At 33.2% G+C, this 23,464-nt stretch overlaps 1 protein-coding gene across 1 annotated transcript in view; it reads right to left on the reverse strand.

The window, feature by feature from the left end:
* LOC129759963 (uncharacterized protein DDB_G0271670-like) overlaps positions 1 to 23,083 on the reverse strand; it is a gene marked incomplete at both ends in the record, with an annotated part of 41,312 nt that extends 18,229 nt beyond the window's left edge. The window contains one exon of the mRNA XM_055757545.1: positions 21,889 to 23,083. Within this exon, the coding sequence (XP_055613520.1) occupies positions 21,889 to 23,083 (1,195 nt within the window). The remainder of the gene's footprint in view (positions 1 to 21,888) is intronic.
* Between the last annotated feature and the right edge of the window lie 381 nt (positions 23,084 to 23,464).

Here is a 23,464-nt window from a genome sequence, read left to right on the forward strand (position 1 = left end):
ACATTTCATTACCTTACAAGAATATTTAAAAGATAGAAGGTTAGCAAATTCAAAATCAACACTCTAAGTAATTCACCAGAAGGTGATTGATATAATTCTCTGGGTCGAATTATACCAATCAACTTCTGCAAGTAACAGCTGCATGAGTTTGGTAGACCGACTTTTCTTTGAGCCTTTAAGTTATAAGCAAACTTTTTTGTTGATCGTACACCCCCACGGAGTGGAAAATATTTGAAAATTCAAAAGCACATCTACTAGGGGAAGTTCTAAGTTTTTAAAGAAATTCGAGCGTTTACGGGTATTTTGTAACGGTTTTTGCCGCTGGGGTGGGGGGGGGGGGGGTGATCACACCGATCACCCTCCCCCCCCCCATAGGACCGCGCCTGGTCTTCCAGAATGCAACCGGTAAGTTAAAATCACAGATATTCCGCTTTTCAAAAGTGCGAAATTTGTATGGCTCGGTTCACTCTGGCACAACGAAAAAAACCATTTTTCAAGCATCAGCCATACCCGTTGGGTGCTGCTCGTAAAGCGCCTATAAGTAGGCTCCTACGTTTAGAACAAGTTGCCCAGTCAAATGATAGTGCATAACAATTTTCGAACATTTTTGTTCGACCAGAGTGAACTGGGTGCAAACATAATGCTATTAAAGTTCAGTTTTCTGCTTAATGTGTAATCAGAAACCGACCAGTATAACCTCGATGGCTTTATAAACGTTTAAATGTGATAGTAAAATGATTAAAGATATCTGATGAAATGGTATCAATTGGTAGGGCTGTGAACTTCGAACTCGATTTTCTCGAAATCAAGTTTATGGTGTTCAGTTCGGTCTGGTCGAATTCCGACCATATAAGAAGGAAAAAATGGCCAAAGCATATCTTCTCGAAATAAGGCCTTATGCACTTATACCTTTTGGCCTTAAGGTTTCGAATAATAAATTCTGTTAAAAGAATAACAAAAAAATCGAAATATCTTCGCATGTTTTTTTTTTTCATTCTTCTTCTTTCGTATATAAACAAAGTCAAAGCCTGCCAAAGTCAAAATCAAAGCATGTCAGCATCCTGGAAAATGAAACACCGAAGTTACTGAAGCTGATTTGTTCCTTCCCACATTATATAATTTTTTGTTTGTTTGCTAGATCACACTTTGAACACCTTTGTGGTTATTCTTAACTTGTGGTTATAACTTAACTGAAATTTTTGACTTCCTCCCGAGTAAAGGCCTACCCGAACTCTCTCAACTTTTTTTGTATGTTTTCAAAAATATTTTTCATTTTTTTTAAAACTTATTCCTTAGATTCTTATATTTTTTTTATATTTTTTTTATTATTTTATTTTTAATATTGAAAAGAATAAAATTGAAACCAATCATTTGAACTTCTCTTAATTTTTTTAAAAGTTTTAATTTCATCAATAAAATTAGAATTTTCTATGCAAGTATCCTGCTCGAGCAAATCTTGGATGTTTTCTCTGAAAACCAAGCAAAATATAGGTATTTGGTTTTAAATTTTTCAACCTGAAATCCGAGCAGGAAAAAAATCATGAATTAAGCGAGGAACCTCAAGAAGAAAAACACTTGGAACATTTTTTTTTTATCTAAACACATCAGCAAACTTGGAATCCCATTTAAGGCTTCCAATAAATCGTACCTGTTCGTTATGAATCCTTGAAAAGTTTTATTTTCAAACTTTAAAATTGAATATTCTAGTATGTTAAAACCAACAAGAATTTTTAGTTTGCATTTGCTAATAAAGGTAATAAATTCGGGCAGAATCCGAGTTTCAACCAAAGCCGGGCAACCGGGCCAGACTGGGTCATTCCAAAATTATTTATCAAGTATCTGGACAAGTCCAAGGATTATGGCGGGCAATATGGTAATCTTTTTTCAGACAATATGCTTTAAACAATTTTTTGAATGAACCACACAGGATATGGAACAAATAGTTGGCCAAAAGTATTTTTTGATGTTTATTCTCAGTCATACATTTGGATATTTTGAAATAAGACTATTTATGTATTTTAAAAGTTTATGAAAATAGTTTTTAGACAATTCCATCACCTAGCAGTGGTTTTTAAGTTTTCTGATAATAAAAATAGTCGATATAAGTATCTTATCCGCTTGATACTTGATACAAATATTATCTTCCACCTTAAATAATACAAATATCATAAACAAAACTGCTCATGAAAATCCTTACTATTTTCTTACCCCTTAATTTCTATTCGAATTTGCATCATCGATTTTTCGTACTCTGTTGTGGTATGAGCCTACTTGGTTAAATGATTCAACTGAATCAAAGCAATCGAAAGATTCCTTTTACTTCAACCACGGTAAATGAAAAGTTCATATACCAGTATTTCGATAGCAACTTACTACCTTCTTCAGTGAACGTTTTCGATTGATACGAAAACGTTCACTGAAGAAGGTAGTAAGTTGCTATCGAAATACTGGTATATGAACTTTTCATTTATCGTAATTGAAGTAAAAGGAATCTTTCGATTGCTTTGATTCAGATTTTTCGTAGTTTTTTATGTAATGGACTTCAAATAGATTCTTAAGATTCTTAATTCAGCCGCTTTGGCAGATGTCTTAGAAACTTTTTTTTTATTATTTTTGAAGCATGCGTATATCCTGCTACAAATTATGTATGAATAATATTTCTTGATTCTTGCAGTACAATTAATGTGAACTAAGCACAAACCTAACTTGTACCTCAGAAAAGATATATGTCATAAAAATGTCATAAAAATTCTTTTTTCAGAATAAATTTATTAATATTAGCGTTTTTGACTGCTTATTTGAAAGCTGTGTAACCGTAAGATAAGAGTTAGAAATCAAAAAACTGTTTTGAATATCCAGGAAATTTATTGATTCATAAAACCTATGCAAAACTTTTCATGAAACTATTAGAAGCTCTAGCAAAAAGTCTGCCATTTTGAAATAGTTTTCAATAGATTCATTTTTTTATTTTTAAATATTATAACTTTTCTCATGAAATGCTTATCTGTTTGTTATGTAAGCCTAAAATGAAGCTTAAAATAGTCAAAACCAAAAATCCAAGACCAACTTCATTTCAAGCTTATTTCAATTTTTTGAATGATTTAATATGCAGAATTTTCTTCTTCCATACAAAATTGAAACGCGTTGTGCTAACTCAGGAATCAGCCAAATCATCTCAAATTATACAAGGCATAAAAAAACATATGGGAGCAAAAATTCATTTCTGGCAGTGGTCTAGTGGCCATATTATAAAGGTAGTTCATCCATTAGAAAAACTTTAACAAATCTGTTTTGAAATATTCAGTTCTCACTTAAATTCACGTAAATTAGAGCTAACATTCGAGATTTCAATGATAAAAATCATATATTCATTATATATAATCCTTATTTGAAGAGGCATTTTAAAAACATGTTGAGGGCATACAAAACACTAAAGATAGTAGTGGTTTGAGTCAGTATGAATATCTATAACTTGTCATGTAAGTTTCAGATATTCTCCTTTTTTACTAAGTTAGAACCATGCAATTCTCGCTCCTGAGTATTTTTTTTCCTGTAGCATTGGGGGAAAGTCCCATATGATAATTTCCACCAACTCTGCTTTTGCATCATGAAAATTACGAGCTCCAATTTTGAACTTTACTACCACCACACCTCCAACTAACGCAATTTGTAACGATATGCTTTGTTAAGCATTATGATGATCTAAAAGTTCCCTCTTGCCTTTCTTCGAGAAAGCCAGCTGTTTTCCTAATGACGTGTAAACACACCATATAAAATGGTTCCGTTTATTGCAACACTAATGAATCCCTCCACAGTTTATTACGATGACACCGAGAGAGACGCCCTGTCCCTGTCTCACGTACAAACACGTTCATATGAAGGTATCTGCTTTTCATCGTGCATTTCAGCCACCCATAATATATTCCCGAAAAGCCGGTAGAAAGCCATTCTAGAGAAGAGCCAAGGTTCGAAACTACGCATTCGCCCCATTTTAACGAGGTGTGAAACCGGAAAAACTCGAAACGAGACCGGAAAATAAAACAGTCGCAAACTTTTTTTCTTCCCGAGTTCTACCCCTGAGGCATTGAGTTTATCGGATTCCGACCTGATTTTATCCTGAGAAATGGGGAGCCCCCAAAAACCAATTTTTACCGGAGTCGTATGGAAACAAACAAACAAACAGAAAAATGGCAAAACCGCATTTGAGCCATTAGGTGCTCAAAGTCCTGAACAATTTTCCGATTTTTTTTCTTGGTTGAGTTGTTTCGCGCCATTGGATTTGAGCTTTTTTTTCGCTCCTTTTGCATATCAAAACGATAAGATAAGTCATTTTTTTCCTCTGGCGCATTACTTCCCGCCATAATTTATCTGTTTTGCCAAAAAACACCCGCGCTCGGTTCCAATTTGTTGAAGCAAGCAAATCCCCTCCTACATCATGTTTTGAAGTCCTTTTTTCTCTGCTGCCTCAATTTTCGAATACCATCAGCCTTGTTAGAAATCGTGAAGGCGCGCGAATGTCACCTTTTCGTCGATGTTTTTTTTTCCTGTCGTTTTTTGCTTTTGATTGGATCGCGAGGGGTAAGACAGTAAATCCTATTGATGGGGAGCTGATGGCTTTCGGGGCGAAGTGAAGACGTAAACTTCGGTGTCATTCGAGCTGTCTTCAATATGTCAGAAAAAAATATTTTGAAACGGTGTTTGAGTGATTGTTTGCTTTCACGTTTTGAAGGTGCGTGTGAGTGTCTTCTTTTTATTTGAAACTGAACAAATAAAAAAAACAACGCTTGAAATAACATAAATACAAAAAGTCTGGTTTTTCATCCTGACTTTTGTAACGAGAATTGCTATCGTATATTTATCTAAGATGATAAACAAACAATCTACACCAAGTAAGTTATCAAGTTTTGATACATGAATTTGAATAGGTTAAACATTTTTAATCAAAACTTCTTTCAATCAACCAATTTCTGGGCAGCTCGTTTTATGAGGGTTTTATTACAGTCTAGAAAAATGCTTATTTTCTTGTTTCGACCATTTGTTTTCAGGTAGTTTTGAAAACGCTGAAAAAGCTCTTGCTAACCATATTGTTTGAGTTATTTTGAAAGAGTTATGAATTTTCTGTTATAACTACAATAAAACAAATTCATACACATTTTTGATAAGTTATGTGAGTTGGTTTGAAATTTTTAAAATTTTGAACATTTTGACAATTTTAACTATTTTGACAATTTTGACAATTTTGACAATTTTGACAATTTTGACAATTTTGACAATTTTGACAATTTTGACAATTTTGACAATTTTGACAATTTTGACAACTTTGACAATTTTGACAATTTTGACAATTTCGACGATTTTGACCATTTTGACAATTTTGTCAATTTTGACAATTTTCACAATTTTCACAATTATGACAATTTTTACAATTTTGACAATTTCGACAATTTTGACAATTTTGACAACTTTGACAATTTTGACAATTTTGACAATTTTGACAAATTCGACAATTTTGACAATTTTGACAATTTTGACAATTTTGACAATTTTGAAAATTTTGACAATTTTGACAATTTTCAAAATTTTGACAATTTTCACAATTTTAACAATTTTGACAATCTGGACAATTTCGACAATTTTGACAATTAATTTTGACAATTTTGACAATTTTGACAACTTTGACAACTTTGACAACTTTGACAACTTTGACAAATTTGACAAATTTGACAGTTTGATTATTTTCACAATTTTGTCATTTTTGTCATTTTTGTCATTTTTGTCATTTTTGTCATTTTTGTCATTTTTGTCATTTTGGTCATTTTTGTCATTTTTGTCATTTTTGTCATTTTTGTCATTTTTGTCATTTTTGTCATTTTTGTCATTTTAGTCATTTTTGTCATTTTTGTCATTTTTGTCATTTTTGTCATTTTGGTCATTTTTGTCATTTTTGTCATTTTTGTCATTTTTGTCATTTTTGTCATTTTTGTCATTTTTGTCATTTTTGTCATTTTTGTCATTTTTGTCATTTTTGTCATTTTTGTCATTTTTGTCATTTTTGTCATTTTTGTCATTTTTGTCATTTTTGTCATTTTTGTCATTTTTGTCATTTTTGTCATTTTTGTCATTTTTGTCATTTTTGTCATTTTTGTCATTTTTGTCATTTTTGTCATTTTTGTCATTTTTGTCATTTTTGTCATTTTTGTCATTTTTGTCATTTTTGTCATTTTTGTCATTTTTGTCATTTTTGTCATTTTTGTCATTTTTGTCATTTTTGTCATTTTTGTCATTTTTGTCATTTTTGTCATTTTTGTCATTTTTGTCATTTTTGTCATTTTTGTCATTTTTGTCATTTTTGTCATTTTTGTCATTTTTGTCATTTTTGTCATTTTTGTAATTTTTGTCATTTTTGTCATTTTTGTCATTTTTGTCATTTTTGTCATTTTTGTCATTTTTGTCATTTTTGTCATTTTTGTCATTTTTGTCATTTTTGTCATTTTTGTCATTTTTGTCATTTTTGTCATTTTTGTCATTTTTGTCATTTTTGTCATTTTTGTCATTTTTGTAATTTTTGTCATTTTTGTCATTTTTGTCATTTTTGTCATTTTTGTCATTTTTGTCATTTTTGTCATTTTTGTCATTTTTGTCATTTTTGTCATTTTTGTCATTTTTGTCATTTTTGTCATTTTTGTCATTTTTGTCATTTTTGTCTTTTTTGTCATTTTTGTCATTTTTGTCATTTTTGTCATTTTTGTCTTTTTTGTCATTTTTGTCATTTTTGCCATTTTTGTCATTTTTGTCATTTTTGTCAATTTTTGTCATTTTTGGAAGTGATTGAAGAGAATTGAAGGGAAAAAATCACTTAAATGAAATATTTTACTTCGAACATCTGATGCATTTTTCATATATCGGATGAAACACTACTCTTTATAAATCACTCGTTATACATATAACCAGCTAGCTTTACTTTCCAAAGAATATTCTGTATCAATCATATGTTTCTGAGTTTTCGTTCCAACAATTGACAAACGGCAAAACATCGGCAAACGAAACCAATCTTCTGGAAGATAATATCGTCATCGTCGAAAGATGGAAAGATGATCAAAATATCGAAATATGAGCTACAAAAGCGCCGAGCAAACAACAACTGTTGTCACAGCGCTCTGTTTCAGCTTTTTTTACTATTTTTTTTTACATTTCTCTTTGTAGGCCGCCAGAGCAATAAAACCCTGGCGAAGATATGTAGCTGGAAGAAATTGTGCCAGACCCAAACACGTCGTCATCGTCAGAACTAGTAAATCGTTTCTGCCCTGCTAGCTTATGCAAACAGCGTAACAGAAATCAAAACATCCCCCAAGTCACAGCTCAATATCCGCAGAATCCTCCCGTATAGTATACCTAGTCGATGTAACGAGGAAGGTACACACCAGGAGTTACTTGTTTTGCTACAACTTTATCTATCCATAACCGGGACCAAACTTCTAGCCAGGTTCTATAGATGGCATCACACGCAGCAAGGAATGGCGGATTTAGCCATAGCTCCCCGGTTCGATGGCGCAACAGATTCGATATAATATGAATACTAAACATGTCTCGGGAAACTACATGTTTGTACGTTATGTAACCGTCAGCCTTTAAGAGCTCCACCGTGTGTGTTTGGTTGGAGTTCGTTTTGTATCGGTTCTAGGTTCTAGGTTATGTTTCCCGGAGTGGCCGGGTACACCGATTTGCCACCAACAAACCTCGCCTTGGTGTGTTTTCCGTTTACTGCTTTATCGTTCAGTAAGGATGTGGGAACGGAATGGAACGAAACGGACTGCAATCTGCCAACCGAAGCAATCGATCAGATTTCGAGTTACCAGAGTAAATAGGTGACGTGCATCCAAAGAAGATTTAATATGGTATCACCCAAAGTATCTGATGCCATTCCAATTAAATTTTAAATTTGATAAAACCTTAGGTTTAACCACTGATCACACTGACATGACACTTAGAACAAAAATACAACCATTTTCTGTTTAATTTATTCTGTCAGATTTTGTAGGTTCGCATTACCGACGGCAGGTGGCGAACCTGAAAAATGTGACAAATAATGCCGTGTAGGAAAAATGTACCTGTTTAGCTCGATTTAATTGTAAAAATTGCCTGTTTTTTAAAGTTGGGTTTCATTTCCTAACTGGGATAGCATTTCTTCAAATCGATCGATGCGCACTCTGGAATCGATATTGCGTACTGTTGGAAAAATTATCCCGAAAACAAAATCGAGTGTCCATTCAGTATGGTCAGTGGTTTAACCTTTTAAATATCGAGCGTGAGAGCATACATTGGAAAAAAACCTACCCAAATCAGTGAATTTGCAGAGGTACAGCTTAAAAAACAAAAGTAGAATTGCATAAATTTTAAATAATTAATCTATTTCATCCATTTCATCATTTATAAAAGATGCATTTAACCTGTTTGATATGGGCATTCAAACCTCGTCTCATATTTCAATATCTTATCATTTTTAACTTTGCTACAAGTATCATTTTGTCAAATAGCTTAGCTTAGCTTAGCTTAGTTGACTACTCATATCCACCTTGAATCATTGAACTTGAAGTGCTTAGATATGACCATTCATTTAAAGCTTTAGATAACATATTTGATTGGACTTTGTTCAAATTACGCACTTCAAATTCCATAATCGCTGGCGTGGCTAAGCAGAACAAGTTCTACCTCGCCAATGGTTGCTACTCCGTGATTGATCGAGGCCATCAGTTTTGTGCAAGGGCCAAAAGAATGGTGCTTGGGACTAGCAGTTCATTCACAATGCACAAAACTCATGCTCTCCCTTTGAAAATGATCAATAACGGCGCCGGCCACGTCCTAGTAGTCAATGAGGAATGAATGAGGGATTGTTAGTAGGATACTTCATAGGATCAATTAACAGCCTTTTGTCCCTTCATATTTCAAAGATGAATTTTGAAAAATTCAGAAAAAAAGGTAAGTCAATATCACCAACTATAGAAACCGTCTATACGTCTGCGAATCTATATTAAAATATCCAAGGAAAGGGTTGTGTTAGTAGGGGAAAGGTTCTAGATCAGGAACCATTTTGGTCAATGGTGCGATCGAGTTTTCCTACACTTCCTATGCTCCTAGATTTTTCTTAAGGAAACTCCTATTTATTCCTAAAAATAAATTTTAACAAGATTTTAATTAGATTGTAATGTTTTCTTTAACAAATATACAAAAAAAAAAAAATGAAACAAAACAAAAGGGTGGAGAAAAGCTATAGAAACATTTATCTTTTAATTCAATTAGGATTGATCTTTTAGAGCTCAATACTCAGCTGCATTAAAAATGTTCTTGAGTTGTTCATGCACTTTCAATCAAATGTTATGATTTCCATGATTCAATGTTGAAAATTTGAGAAAACTTTCATAAAATGCAAAAACTACCTTGAAACACAAATAATCATAGTCAGTTTTACTTTGTCAATGTTAAATTTTTAATGATGGAATGGAATTTTTAGTTATAATCTTGTATTATTCATATGAATATTGAGCTCACTACCTTCTGCGATGGGAAAACGCCTTAAAGTATACTTAAAAACTTCTATTCAAAAAAAGCTCAGAGGCTTTTTTGCACATTAACTTGAATGCAACCCTTTTTTGTGTGCAATATTTTAAAAAGTAGAAATATTTTTTTAAGTTGCGATTAAAGTTTTGAGCTCCACTTAAAATTTTTAGGAATTTAAACATTTGCTGTATATTCTTATGTTGAAAGAATAAAGAATTAAAACAAACATGTTACTCATCCTGAACTTAAGCTGGACATCTCCTCTTCAATGCTCTCCAATGCAGGGCAAGATGAAACGAAAAATCCTGTGTTGGTCCGGAGGGCGTAGTGCTAGCCCCAGCAGTTTTGTCACTTGGAATAATTTTAAGTTTTCTATATTCAAACACTCAATTTCACTTTACACTGGACTTCCACGAATTAATATCTTAACAAGAATATCCGTTCATCAATATTTTTAAATACATTAGAAACAAAATAGTAAATTTGCGAAAATTTTATGGAGCTTGAAAAAAAGGCGTCAGTTGTAGGCGTCGATTACTTTGATCTCTTCACTACAAGTATCATTTTGTCAAATATCCGATTTTCAAATGAATAAGAATGAAAAACCAGACACATTTTTCTTTATATATTCTGTTTAAATGATTTTTAAAGTACAATATGTAACATCAAAATGCTGCAAAACCTTGTTTGAATTTTTAATTTTGATGGACTTTGTAGGGTGGATGTTTATTTATTCATTTATTTGCATGTTTCTTAGTTTGGCACCCATTGTTCCTGATTATTAACATATGTGTTCATAATTATGGACATACAGTTGCGTTCAAAAAAGAATGAAATCGCATGAAGCTGCGCACCCACTTCCAACTTTGACAAGCTACCATTTCTCTCTCGGTTTATATTTTTTAATGAAAATTTCACACAATCTAGTTCAATTATGCAACTAACACTCCACAGAATTTGAAGTAATTACAATGAGGGGAAACAAAGATACAGTTATTCCCGTAAAAAAGGGAAATTTGGAATTGCTTCACTAAATTTGCTGTATCTTTGACAATTTTTATTTAAAAATCTTGAAATTTGGCCCAAAGATGTAAAAATGTTTGATCTTATACCACGCCAAGTTTCGTCAAAATCGATGAACGTGATAAAAAATAGTGCTGTGTTGAAGATGAGGTTCATTATCGCCCAGCAGACGATTTCATTCTTTTTTGGACGGATGTTTGTATGGAAACATCGTTATCTATGTATTCTTGGTATTTTCTTTCACAAATCCAACATTTATTACAAAGAACGTTGTAAATTGATAAAAACATCATTCTTGCTTTGTTTAGAAATAGAAATTGTTTCAACAGAGCTGGTATTGGAACAAAATAGCGAATAGAATATTCGCTTTATTCGTTGATTAAATTTGTATATCAGTATAATTAGCAGGTCATTTCTGAAACTCTCTTCTTCTTATTTTGAACCCTGTTGAAACATTTTCTCTTTTGAAACAAAGTACAAATGAAGTTTTTAGCAATTTACAACATTCTTTGTGAAATTTTTTGGTTTTGTTAAAGAAAATACCAAGAATACATTGATTACGATGCTTTCCATACAAACATCCGTTCAAAAAAGAATGAAATCGTCTGCTGGGCGATAATGAACCTCATCTTCAACCCAGCACCATTTTTGATCACGTCCATCGATTTTGACGAAACTTGGCCTGGTATTAGATCAAACATTTTTACATCTTTGGACCAAATTTCAAGATTTTTCAATGAAAATTGTCAAAGATACAGCGAATTTAGTGAAGCAATTCCAAATTTCTCTTTTTTACGGGAAAAGCTGTATCTTTGGTTTCCCTCATTGTAAAGACTTCAAATTTTGTGGAGTGTTAGTTGGATAGTTGAACTAGATTGTGTGAAATTTTCATGACAAAATATAAACCGAGAGAGAAATGGCAGCTTATCAAAGTTGGAAGTGGGTGCGCAGCTTCACGCGATTTCATTCTTTTTTGAACGCAACTGTATAAGGGAAAAGTGTATATTTGTATTCCATATTAGATACGCTTTTTGTTCCAAATTTTGCACATGGTTATGTTTCTTATTATAAATCACCGTTTCATCATGACTTTTATAACTTTTTTGGAATATGAACAGAAAAAACGGGCCTATGAAAATCATTTTTTGTTCTTCTCAACTATTTTTTTTTCATTTAACATTAAGTTTTAATAAGTAGAAATTCAAAGAAATAGATACAAATAAAACTATAACGTAATTATTTTATTCAGTCTGTTTTTTTTTTCAATTTTTTCTCTTTGAAACTTAATGATATCCTTTTCTATTTTTTTTTGTTGAGTCTTTCTTCAATCATCTCCACTGGCAAAAAAAAGAATGTTTTTTGATTGTATATTTAAAACTCAAAATACTAGATTGAACAAGAACATGTCGTTGGATCCTCGATTGAAAATTAATGTACTTTTTTTACATTTTTTTTAAGTCGCGGTCTATAAATCTGGCTAAAATATATTTTCAATATTTTCACCACCATTCACCAACCATTTATTTTACAATATGTTGAAAACAAAGATAAAGATAAAGTTAGTTTTAAATATTTTTAACGTCAATCAGATTCATTTTAGAAGCATGCTATAACTTCGATATAGTTTGGAAAACTGGCTATGTTGTTACTTTAAAATTACATGGTATTAACATTCTAACTACAAATGTCATGATAAAAAACAATCCGACAAGTATTTTCTGAAAATTCAGATGGCAAATTAAGTTTGTATCTTCCATTAATAAAAAGATTTTTTTGAAGCAAAATGCAAAAAATTCCGTTCAATTTGGACATACTTTGGAACAGTACGATATTTACTAGAAATCCTGATAGTAAGATAAATAAATCAAATGTTTAATTAGAGTTCAAATGTTCCGTTACATAGTCAATTTTTTTTTGTAGTTATGATAAGTGGATAAGTGGAAAATCCATGGGGATACTTGATTCCTTAGCTATATCTCGAAACTGGAAATACTCACAAGGATCAAATGTTCTAGAAAAATGTGCTAAATGGAGCTAAACAACTATGCTATAATTTAAAAAAATCGGATATACGCACATACACTGTCGGCCAAAAGTTTGAGACCACCCCCACAAAAAATGAAAATTTGGATCGGCCATATCTCAGCCATTTTATGTCATATTTCAATTGTTTTAATCTCACTCTAAAGATGCTGAGCAAAAACTTTTTTTTCTCATATTTCCGACAAAATGTTTATGTTTAGTTTGTATGATATAAACTTAGCTTAAAGATCGGATATTTTCCAAAAACTGCACTTAAATTTCAAACCCAATCATCGTTTTTAAATTCTCAACAAAACACATTTGTTCAATTTTTTGTAGAAAATTTGCAATGTACCTGAAATGAATAAAAAAAAGCAATTTAAATTATCGTCCAAAAGTTTGGGATCAGTTTTTCAAATCATACATTTTTATTTCACGCGTATCTCTCTCTTATCAAACACCGATTTGTTTATCGGGTACGCTGATTTGGAAGCTAATGAGTTGAACTTGGGAAATAACTTAATTAAATCTTTAGTTCAAGTTCAATATTTTTTTTTTGATAATTTTCACCAAAAAGTCTGATTGTTGAAAAATATATGCAAATTTGACAATAATTTAGTTGTCTTACAAGTTATTGAAGATCGGTTGGGCTGATTTGAAAACTTATGATCTGTACTTACTTATGAAATAAGTATGAATCTTAAAATCATAATATATATGTTATCACAGCTGCATACTCATTTAAAAACTGATGTTCTAATCTTAGTTAACGTTCCGGTGATTATCATCTATGACAGGGGTTTTCAGATCGTGCTCCGCGAAGCTTTTGAAAGTGCTCCGCGACGTGCGCAACGAAAATCATAAACCAACTTTGAAAAACTGTGATATTTTTTATCGTTTCATTTTAATCGAAACATGAGAAAAATTCACAGGGCACGAACGAATAAATTTTATTTACTTTGTTTTTACTGACGGCTGAATCCCTGCAGGGATGTTGGCAAAGAGTGGTGAATTGTCAAAATGCACTGCTTTGATCGAACAACGTTGTGTTGCAAGACTAAGTGTGCAAAACACTCAATGAAATGAAAAGGCTGTTCTTGCGCCGTACTTGGCGTGCTACCGATTGGAAAAGCTCGAGAAGCGCATAATATTGCAGATTGCGCCTATTAAGCAGAACACTGATTTAATCAAATATCACATCGAATATGTGTACAAAAACTATATACACGTCAGGCATCTGTTTCTATACATTGGAGTAATTTTTATGTCAAAATTTTCTTCTGTTTCCAAGAAAATGATTTTATTATAAGTGTTGTCTAAATTGCCGAACCTCAAACCGTGCGGGCTAAATGCGCCTATTTATGTTTTGAACAAAATTTCTGTTTTTTTGGGCAATATTTCCGTATAATTTCATTTAAACTGCTAGAAAGTAATAATTTCCGTACGACAAAGCTGAAGTTTTATAAAAATCTATGTGTATTATAATTTTATGGATTAAAACAAATGTAAGAGTTGCCATACTATGGAGGCAGTTCATCCATGAGAAAAACTTTATCAAATCTGATTTAAGATCTTCAATTCTCTCTTAAGATGTTATTCAGAGCTTAGATTTGAAGGTTCAATGATAAAAATCATTTATTTATTCTATTTATCCTGTTATTTTAGGATGGAGGCATTTTACAAACATGATGGGGGCATACAAATACACTCTATTCTTCCACTATATAATCATTTTTAAACCTCCAAAAATGCTGAAATATGTTCAATTTCTAAAGTACATTTGAGTACGAAACAAAAACCATCCTAGTTTTTGTTTTAAGCTTCTTTACGTATAATTTTTAAAAGTCGAAATATTCAAAACATCAAAATGTATCAAAACCTTGTATGATTTTTAAATTTTTTTTTGATTTTTGTAAATTCATAAAAAAATTTCTTGCCTTATGTTCTAAGCGTATCACCTTCAAAATGCATTGGTCAGATAAGCTAGTTAGCCATTTCATCAAACAACCGTAGGGTCATTTAACCCGATAGGCCCATTTAGGAAACCTTTCCCCTAGTAGGACTAGCAATTCTGATGATATTTGTTCGCTATCAAGGTTCTAAATGTTTCGAAGAAGATTTGTTCCTCTGCAAACCCTTGCCAACTTCCACGTCGGGGGCTGAAATTTTCAAGCTAAATAATTGATAATTATAATATTACGGACAACAATATTCCATGGGGAAATTGCAATGAACATTGCGAAAGCTCTAGTTGGAAATACTGCTGTTAGCCAACATTCCACGCTACTAGTTCATACCGAAGATCGCTGGTTATCTCTAAAAAACGTTGTCTCGCCCTTTTTTAATTAAGAATGACTTCAGTCTTTCAATGCAAGGTAACAATCTTCAATTAAAACGGCAAAATCATGACTATCAAGAGAAAAATCAGATTTTGGGCAGAATCGCTGAAAAAACGCAACTTGGATAGCTTTCCGAATTTAAAAAGCATTCAATCAGAAATAACCTTGAAGTTGTCGTCCGAAAATTTCCAAGAATTATGACAATCACAACACTTTTCCATGATAAATTCATTTTTGTATTTCTTGGTGTAAACTTAGACAAACAGGCCCACGTGTTTAATTAAGTCATTTACAATAACAATTACAATGTTTTGTCGCAGGATTTGTTGAATAGCTTCCAGCAAAATTCCTCGAAGAATATCATAAAATAATAAAAAGATCGAAGACTTTAAATGCGTGGAACAGCCTTTTATGTCAAAGAAACCAGAATCGTTAACATCACAAAAATATGAATGTTGGATAGATATAATGACATCGGATTGAAAGCTTCAGAAGAGATTCGTATCCAAAAAGTCGTTGGAGAAGTATTGGTGTCAACTGAAAAATAAATTTAAAATTTTGTCCGATAAAGCAAAACTTATTCTTCTGCCGTTTTCCACAACTTGTTTATGTGAGTCTGGATTTTCCACATATATCGCAACTTCGCAACGAAGACAAAATACCGATCCCGACTAAACGCGGAACCAGACTTCAGGCTACAACTGACACAAATTTAACCAAACTTGTTACAGCTTGAAGAATCGAAGAAAACGTATTTGTTCTATTGAAATCATTATTTTTTGATGACACATATTTTGTTAGTAAAAAAAAGACTATTAAAAAAGCAGCCATTCATTACTGATTTTATTGACTACGATGACAAGACACATCTTATTTACGATAAATACTATCAAGTTTTCAAAACTCGGGTTTTTTATTCTTTCAAAAATGTAGGTGCTCCGCCAAAATTTTTTATTTTAAAAAGTGCTCCGCCGAGCAAATGATCTGAAAACCCCTGATCTATGACATATTTATTGAACTAAACCTTTCAAATTTAGTGCAATTTATGAGCTTGCAAATAAGCAAATCCGATCTGCAACAACTTGTAAGACAACTAAGACTCAACGAATTCACGTGTTTTAAAACAGAAATTCAACACGACTTTTTATATACCCGATATTGAAAAGGTACATCACTTCTATGTCATTTTGAAATTCTCTCAATTTTAGTAGTACTTTTTGTGATAACTAAGAGTGTAAAAAATATATCTTCATAGAAATCGCCTTCTTCTGAGCGTTTGTCGATGAATCGCGGACATTTTGTTATTTTTTTCACAATTAAAACTTGTCCTCAAAGCAAAGATTTTTTTCCATTCAAACGGTAAAAGCCCTGTGTTCTGTTGATCGGTACTAAAGCGATCAGGAATTTTAATTGATTTCTGTTTGTAATGTGTCCTTTTTATGTTCACTTGACACTTTAATCAATTTGTTCGCAAAATCCATTACTTGTGTATGTACCCTAGCATAAGATGTACTCTCTCGCAGCATAAAAAACTTTCGCCGAGAGAGACTCAGACAATAGTTTAAGGTTAGCCATTTTTAAGTTAGAATAGATTAGAACGTTAAACGAATCGCACGGAATTTTACTTATACTATTATTGAACTCCATAGTTAAGTCCATGCAAGCGACTTTCAATACAAATTCCGAAATTGAGCCTAAGTAATTGGCAGCAATTATCGTGCATAGTGTGTGGTGCTTTTTCGCAAGCAGAACTCGAATAGTGCAAACGAAATCACTCCCCCAGCAGGTGGATCAGCTGTTGTGCCAGCGAAAGGTCGGCGACTTACCTTATTCTTGCTGCTGGTGGATGCCGTCGACTGGAGACGGAAAGAAATTCCCCGAAATCCGAACCCCCCCATCGGCCGATTGGATCATTGCATTGAGATGTTGAGAAAGGTTGTCGAAATAACAGAAAAATGCTCAATTTCGAAAAATTTTAAAACTTTTTTTTTTTTTCAAAACTATATTCCTGATTCTTGATTTTTAAACCAGATTTTTTTAAATTTTAATCTTATGTAGATATCATATTGGGATAGGACTTCTAAAGATATATTTTATCTGTCGGAGTTGCTTTTACGACTGCAAATCAATGCTATTTTCCAATTTTGGAATCCGAATTATATGTGAAATGACTCAATGCATCGATGTTTGTTCTAAATTGTCAATAAAATTTCAGAAAAAGCATTACAGATAATCGTCTACGACCTTTTGGATCGAATCACAGAATTTCAGATATCTATTGTTTATACCAAGAATTAATAATTTTAGTCGGCAACTTAATGCCGGCTGATTCATGTTAATAAAAAATCTATAATTGTTCACCCAGGCTTCATCATAAAACTTTCTAAATTTCCGTAAATATTCAGAAATAATTTTTAGTTTTGGTTTAAATTTTTTTGTTAGTATTTAAATGCTATTAGATCAAGCTTTTCTGCCGATCTGGATAAAATATTTAAAAAAAAATTATCTGCTGAACCTGTTTTTCCACATATAACTTTATTTTTGCCTGAAACGAAAATAACGACATCACTCAAGCACTTCGAAATTCCTTTCATCATGAGTTGCTTCCGATATTTGGCTGCTCTTCAGACTCACTTCAATGAATTGTGCTTTTCAAAAACTTCAATATTACGTTACGCCAATGAACAATATTGCCTTAAATAGAACATAATAAATGTTTAAAATGCCAGAAAAAAGTAAACAATCTGAATGATTGTGGGGCAAATGCAGATGAGAGAATATTTGATATAGTCATATAAATTTTCCTAACAATCCATTATAAAGAAATGTTAAGGCATTAAAATTTGAAAAAAGCTTGGCGGCGGGCGGGTTGCTCACCCCTGCGTTAAACGCATTTTGGAACTCTTCTTCCTACGTCGTATTTTCGATTCTTTGACCTTTGTTTTCTTATGGAAAATAATTTAAGCTGCAGTATGATATTATAATAAGAAAACTTGTTTTGGAACTATAAGCACTTCTACAAAAAGCTTGAAACCAGAATTTGGTGTTGACAGCTATAAATTTAGATAAGAACAGTTTTGTAGCATGAAGTTTCTTCATAAAGTTTTCGCAAGTCAGGCCTTTGAATTTTGTCTTAGCAAATAGATTTCAGAAAACAAATAAAGTACAAAATTTTTAGGATCTCATTTTGATCCTCAACCTGATATGTTCTTGACATGACACCATTATAATTACAATATTGTTTCTTTCTAAAATCTCAGTTTCCCTGAGTATGGTGCAAATCAGCACCGAAACGTCAGGTAAATAAACACTAGTCAAAGCTATAACAAGTTTGAAACCTAAGTTCTAAATATCGAATTTAATTCCAAGTGTGAGTTTGTCGAAGTTGAAAGAAAATTTAAAATTAAGTGATATAAGCTTTGGATGTTTTCGATTCATGTGTACTTTTTCGTTAAGTTTAAAACTAAGGGAAAGTGTTCCTGAATGAACCTATTGGGTTAAATGCGCCAACGGCCGTTTGATGAAATGGCTGACCAGACAACATAGCCATTCAATGCATTTTGAGGGTGATACGCTTTGAACATAAGGCAAGAAAAACAATTCATGAATTTACCAACTTAAAAAAAATTATACAAGGTTTTGATATATTTGAATGTTATATTTTGACTGTTAAAATTACTCGGAAAAAGGCTCACAAAAAAAATTTAGGTGATTTTTATTTTTTATTTCTTATTCAAATGAACTTGAAAATTTAAACAAATTTAAGCTTTTATGATGGTTTCATAAAGATTAGAAAGTGGTATAAGAGAGTGTTTTTTTATGCCCCCATCATGTTGGTAGATTTGATAAAGTTTTTCTTATGGATGAACTGCCTCCATAATATTGTAACCCTAATTTTTGTTTTATTCTATAAAATTATAAAAGAAACACTTTTTTTTTTGTAAAATTTTAGCTTTGTTTCAGAAAACTATCAGTTTTTAGCATTTCCTATGAAATTATACGGAAATATTGTCAAAAAAACAGAAATTTTGCCTTAAACTTTAATAGGCGCATTTAGCCCGCACGGTTTGAGGTTCGAAATTTTGACAACAGTTATATTAAAATCGATTTCTCGAAAACTGAAGGAGACTTCAACATAAAAATTATTCCAATCTGTAGAAAAAAGATGTCTGCTCATGTGTTTATAGTTTTTGTACACATATTCGAGTAATATTTATAGTTATAGTTTTTGTACACATATTCGAGTAATATTTGATTAAATCAGTATTCTGCTTAAAAGGCACATATAGCCTGCTTCTCTCCTATTTGTTGTTCTCATGAAAGTTTGAGCCAGTTTGAGTTGAGTTGAGTTTAACTTTTTTTAACGGAATTTTTTTTCACATATTTTTCAACTTCAAGGCATTCGAAGTCGCCTTAAAGTTGTAAAACCATAGTGAAATTAAGTTTTATTTTGTTATCTTGATAACTGGATCAATAAAAGCAATTAAATTTTAATTTAAAAAAACCTTTATTCAGCTATCATCCACTTCAAAAATTAGCATTTGAATCCCATTAGTTTGTTATTATATCCCTTGGGTTACCAAGCATCAGTGTAAAATATGAGATTGTTTTAATAATTATTTTTTTTCTTTTCATTTTTTTTCTAACACGAGGAAAAAACTATAACTTTAATAATTATTTTTTTTCTTTTCATTTTTTTTCTAACACGAGGAAAAAACTATAAAAATATATAACTCATTCAAAATAAAAAAAAAACCTGAATCCATAGAAAAGTATTTCAAAAAGGGAGCTTTTACTCGCTTGAGTTTTTGAAGAATTCATCGAATGTTTCTGCCAAGGTTAAAATTATAAGCACACCCAATTGCTAGCACCTTTCACCTTATACCCCGTATTCTGGATGTTTCAAAAGATTTTCAGTAATTTATAGCTTTGAAAAGAAAAGCGAAAGCCGCCATTTTGGATTAATGATGGCTTCAGATATCGAAATTCGACTTCTTCTAGTTATTAATTCCACCCAATACTCATATTGTGGGAATTTCATTTGATTTTCAGTAATAAAAGTTTTAATGTTCAGCAGAAGCCGCTATATTGGATTCAAGATGACGTCTGATAGTGAAATTCGACTTCTATTTGTTTGATCCTTTCACTCAATACTCATATTGTGGAAGTTTCATGCGATTTTCAGTGATTAACAGCATTTAAATGATCAGCAAAAGCCGCCATCTTGGGTTTCAAGATGGCGTCTGAAAGCAAAATTTGACTTTTTAGCCTTTAGCCAATACTCATATTATGGCAGTTTCATGCAATTTTTAGTCATTTAAAGCATTTGAAAGTTTAGCAGAAGCCGCCATCTTGGATTTCATTATGGCGTCGGATAGCAAAAAAAAATACTTCTACCTAGTCCTAGTATAATTTTTCTCTCAATAGGTACTCATATTGTGGGGGTTTCGTTTGATTTCCAGTGATTACAGCATTTAAAAGTTCAGCGAAAGTCGCCTCTTCGGATTTCAAGATGGCGTCTGACAGGAAAAAATTGACTTTTTCTTGTTTAGCCCTTCCACCCAATATCCATAAAGTGGCGGTTAAATAAGATTTTTTGTCTTTTACAGCATTTAAAGTTAAGCGAAAGCCACCTTCTTGGATTTCAAGATGGCGTCAGATAGCGAAATTCGACTTCTACTTGTTAAGCTTTAACCATTACTGTTGTTGGGGTTTCATGCGATTTTAAGTCATTTACAACATTTTTAAGTTCAGCTGAAGCCGTTGGATTCTTAGATGGCGTCAGATAACGAGATTCAACTTCTACTCGTTTTTTTATTTTAACCTAAAAACCATATTGTAAAGGTTTCATGATATTTTCAGTTATTTAAAGCTTTGAAAATTGAAGCAGGAGTCGCCATCTTGGATAAGTGATGGTGTCAAGCAACAATTTTTTTCTACTTTTTGAGCCCTCTCACTCACTTGTACAGATTTTCATTTCACTTCCGGTTATTTGAAGTTTTCAAAGATTTTTATATATTTCATTTATTTTAACTCAAAACCAACACTTATAATTTATCAAAAATGTGTAAAATTGGAAATTCCAATTCAAATATGTGCTACCTAATATGAGCGTTTCCTGTTTTGACATCTTGATTAAGAACTGTCACTAAGTTTTATGGACTGAGTGCTTTTAAAAAACATGTAAAATAAAAAAATGGAGTAAACTTCTAAAGTTTGTGTTTTATTATAGTTTCAACAGAGCATTCATAACTCTTTCAAAACAACTAAAACAGTATGTTTGATAAAAGCTTTATTAGCGTTTTCAAAACTATCTGAAAAAATATTGTCGAAACAAGAATATAAGCATTTTGCATGACCATAATTAAACCGTCATAAAACGAGCTGCACAAAAAATGTCATAATAAAACATCCAAATGCTAGTTAGCTTTATCTGTGTTACTTGTAACGTTTTTATTTTGTTTCCCTCAGTCATACGCAATGCACGAGAATAACCGTCGCTGAGGTTCAAATCTTATACCAATAACGTTGAAATAATGAGATCTCATGATATCAGTAGGAATTTTGAGCATAGCTCTGAAATTTAATTGCGAAATGGTTTCGTTCTGTAGTTGTTTTGAACCCTTCGTAGGGTTTTGTTGTGAATATTTCTGTCCATGATTCTAAAAGCAAAACACGTTCGAATCGTTTACTACACATTCAAAGCTTGCAAAAACTCTGAAGGCGTATAAGATTTTCTTTGTGGTTTTAAATTCTTAAATTTTGCGAATATTGGGGAAAAAATCTGTTCCAGAAGAAATTGTGTGAAAAATATCGTCGTAATTTAAATGAAGTAGCAAAAGTGAGTGACCCAAACAGTTGGTCTCCCTATAACCAATCGCATCGCTGATTTAGCCAGCTTATCCACCAGTAAGCTTAGAGAGAAATTGGAAACCACCTCGCTACCCACCTTGGACAGATCCGCCTGCTGGGTATTGATTTTCTCGCGTTGATACTTGATGAGCTGTATAAGATCCCGGTACTGGCCGGTTGATGCCGTCGCTGCCGTTGAGGAGGACCCAGTTGGGCCACCCGACGACCCATTCGTTCCGGATTCGTTCAGATTCAGCTCATTGAGCATCAGCAGCTCGTTGACATTGGTGGCTGTTGTCGTCGAGGATGATGGGGTTCCAGCGTTTGATGCAGCAGCTGCAGCTGCAGCCGCACTTAGGGCCAGGTTCATGTTGATGCTATCCTTCTCCAGTTTCCGGTTGATATTGTTGATGTTGAGATTGTTGTTGAGGGTCGTCTGGCTACTTCCACTGCCGTTGCTGCTGATGCTGGCGTTCGGATTACTGTTGTTGCCGTTGAGGATGTCTAGTTTATGTGAAAGGGGTGAGTTTCGTGGGGGCGGAGGGTCACGATAGGGTGGCGGAACCAGGGCCCCATTCGACGAGATACCGGTGATGGGTGAGTTGTTGGTGCCGCTCACCGGGCTTCCAATTAGCTGATTGTGATTGCTGCTGCTACTGACGCTACTTATGCTGCTCGAATCCAGCTGTAGCAGACTGTCGTTACTGCTCAGATGATTGGCACTGCTGGGTCCTCCTCCGTGGAATCGTGGACTATCTTTCAGGGTTGCTCCAACGATGGCCGTCGTCGTCGTCGTCGTCGTCCCTTGAGGCTGGTGGTGGGCAACCATATTGATGCCATTGCTGTACAGCAATCCGTTCAGCTTCCGGTCCAGGGAATTCCTCAGATCCGCCGCATTGAACTCACCCACAATTGCATTTCCGCCAATTTGCTGCTGTTGCTGCAGCCGTTCACTTTTAGGCTTTTTGACCACACTGGCGTAGGTCGCCTCAACTGGCTGCTGTTGATAATTACCGTTACTGGTACAACTACTGCTAGAACTACTATTGGAACTACTGGAGCTAGAACTAGTGCTAGTATTCGGCGATTTTTGCTGCTGCTGTTGAGGAACGCCTTTCACCACCCCCACCTGTTCGACCTTGACTGTTGGCGGTGTTGTTTTCGTGGCTGCGGTTGTTGTCAGTATACCTGAGGGGGTGCTGTTCGATGATTTACCGGTGCTGTTGTTGTTGTTGTTGTTGTTTTGGTTGTTGTTTATGGCGTTGCCGGTACTTTTCAAACTTGGCGGGGACCTGCAATGGAAAACAACACAGAAATAACATTAGCTTGGAAGTTTTTGAACTATCGAACAAATAACAGATAGCAGCAGCGAAAGGGGTTTGTGTTGTTTTATTCGTTTTGTTGGAGCAGATGTGCGTTCAACTACATTTTTGCGGTTTGTTTGAACGATTTCAATAATTTATGGGGAGATTAGTTCGCAATGCAGGGCTTTGGAACATATGCTGTGTGCCACGTCGAATTTGAACATTGTTTAGCGAATGGCAAGAAATTGAATTTATACATCAAACACAAATTAATGACTTCGTTGATTATATGTACAACTAAAATTCTTTCATGACCGCTGCAAAAATAGGATTTTTGCTCCAATATCAGCAAGCAACAAGCATCAGTGT

Source organism: Uranotaenia lowii, unplaced genomic scaffold (assembly GCF_029784155.1).
Source record: "Uranotaenia lowii strain MFRU-FL unplaced genomic scaffold, ASM2978415v1 HiC_scaffold_345, whole genome shotgun sequence".
NCBI classification, from domain to species: Eukaryota; Metazoa; Arthropoda; class Insecta; order Diptera; family Culicidae; genus Uranotaenia; species Uranotaenia lowii.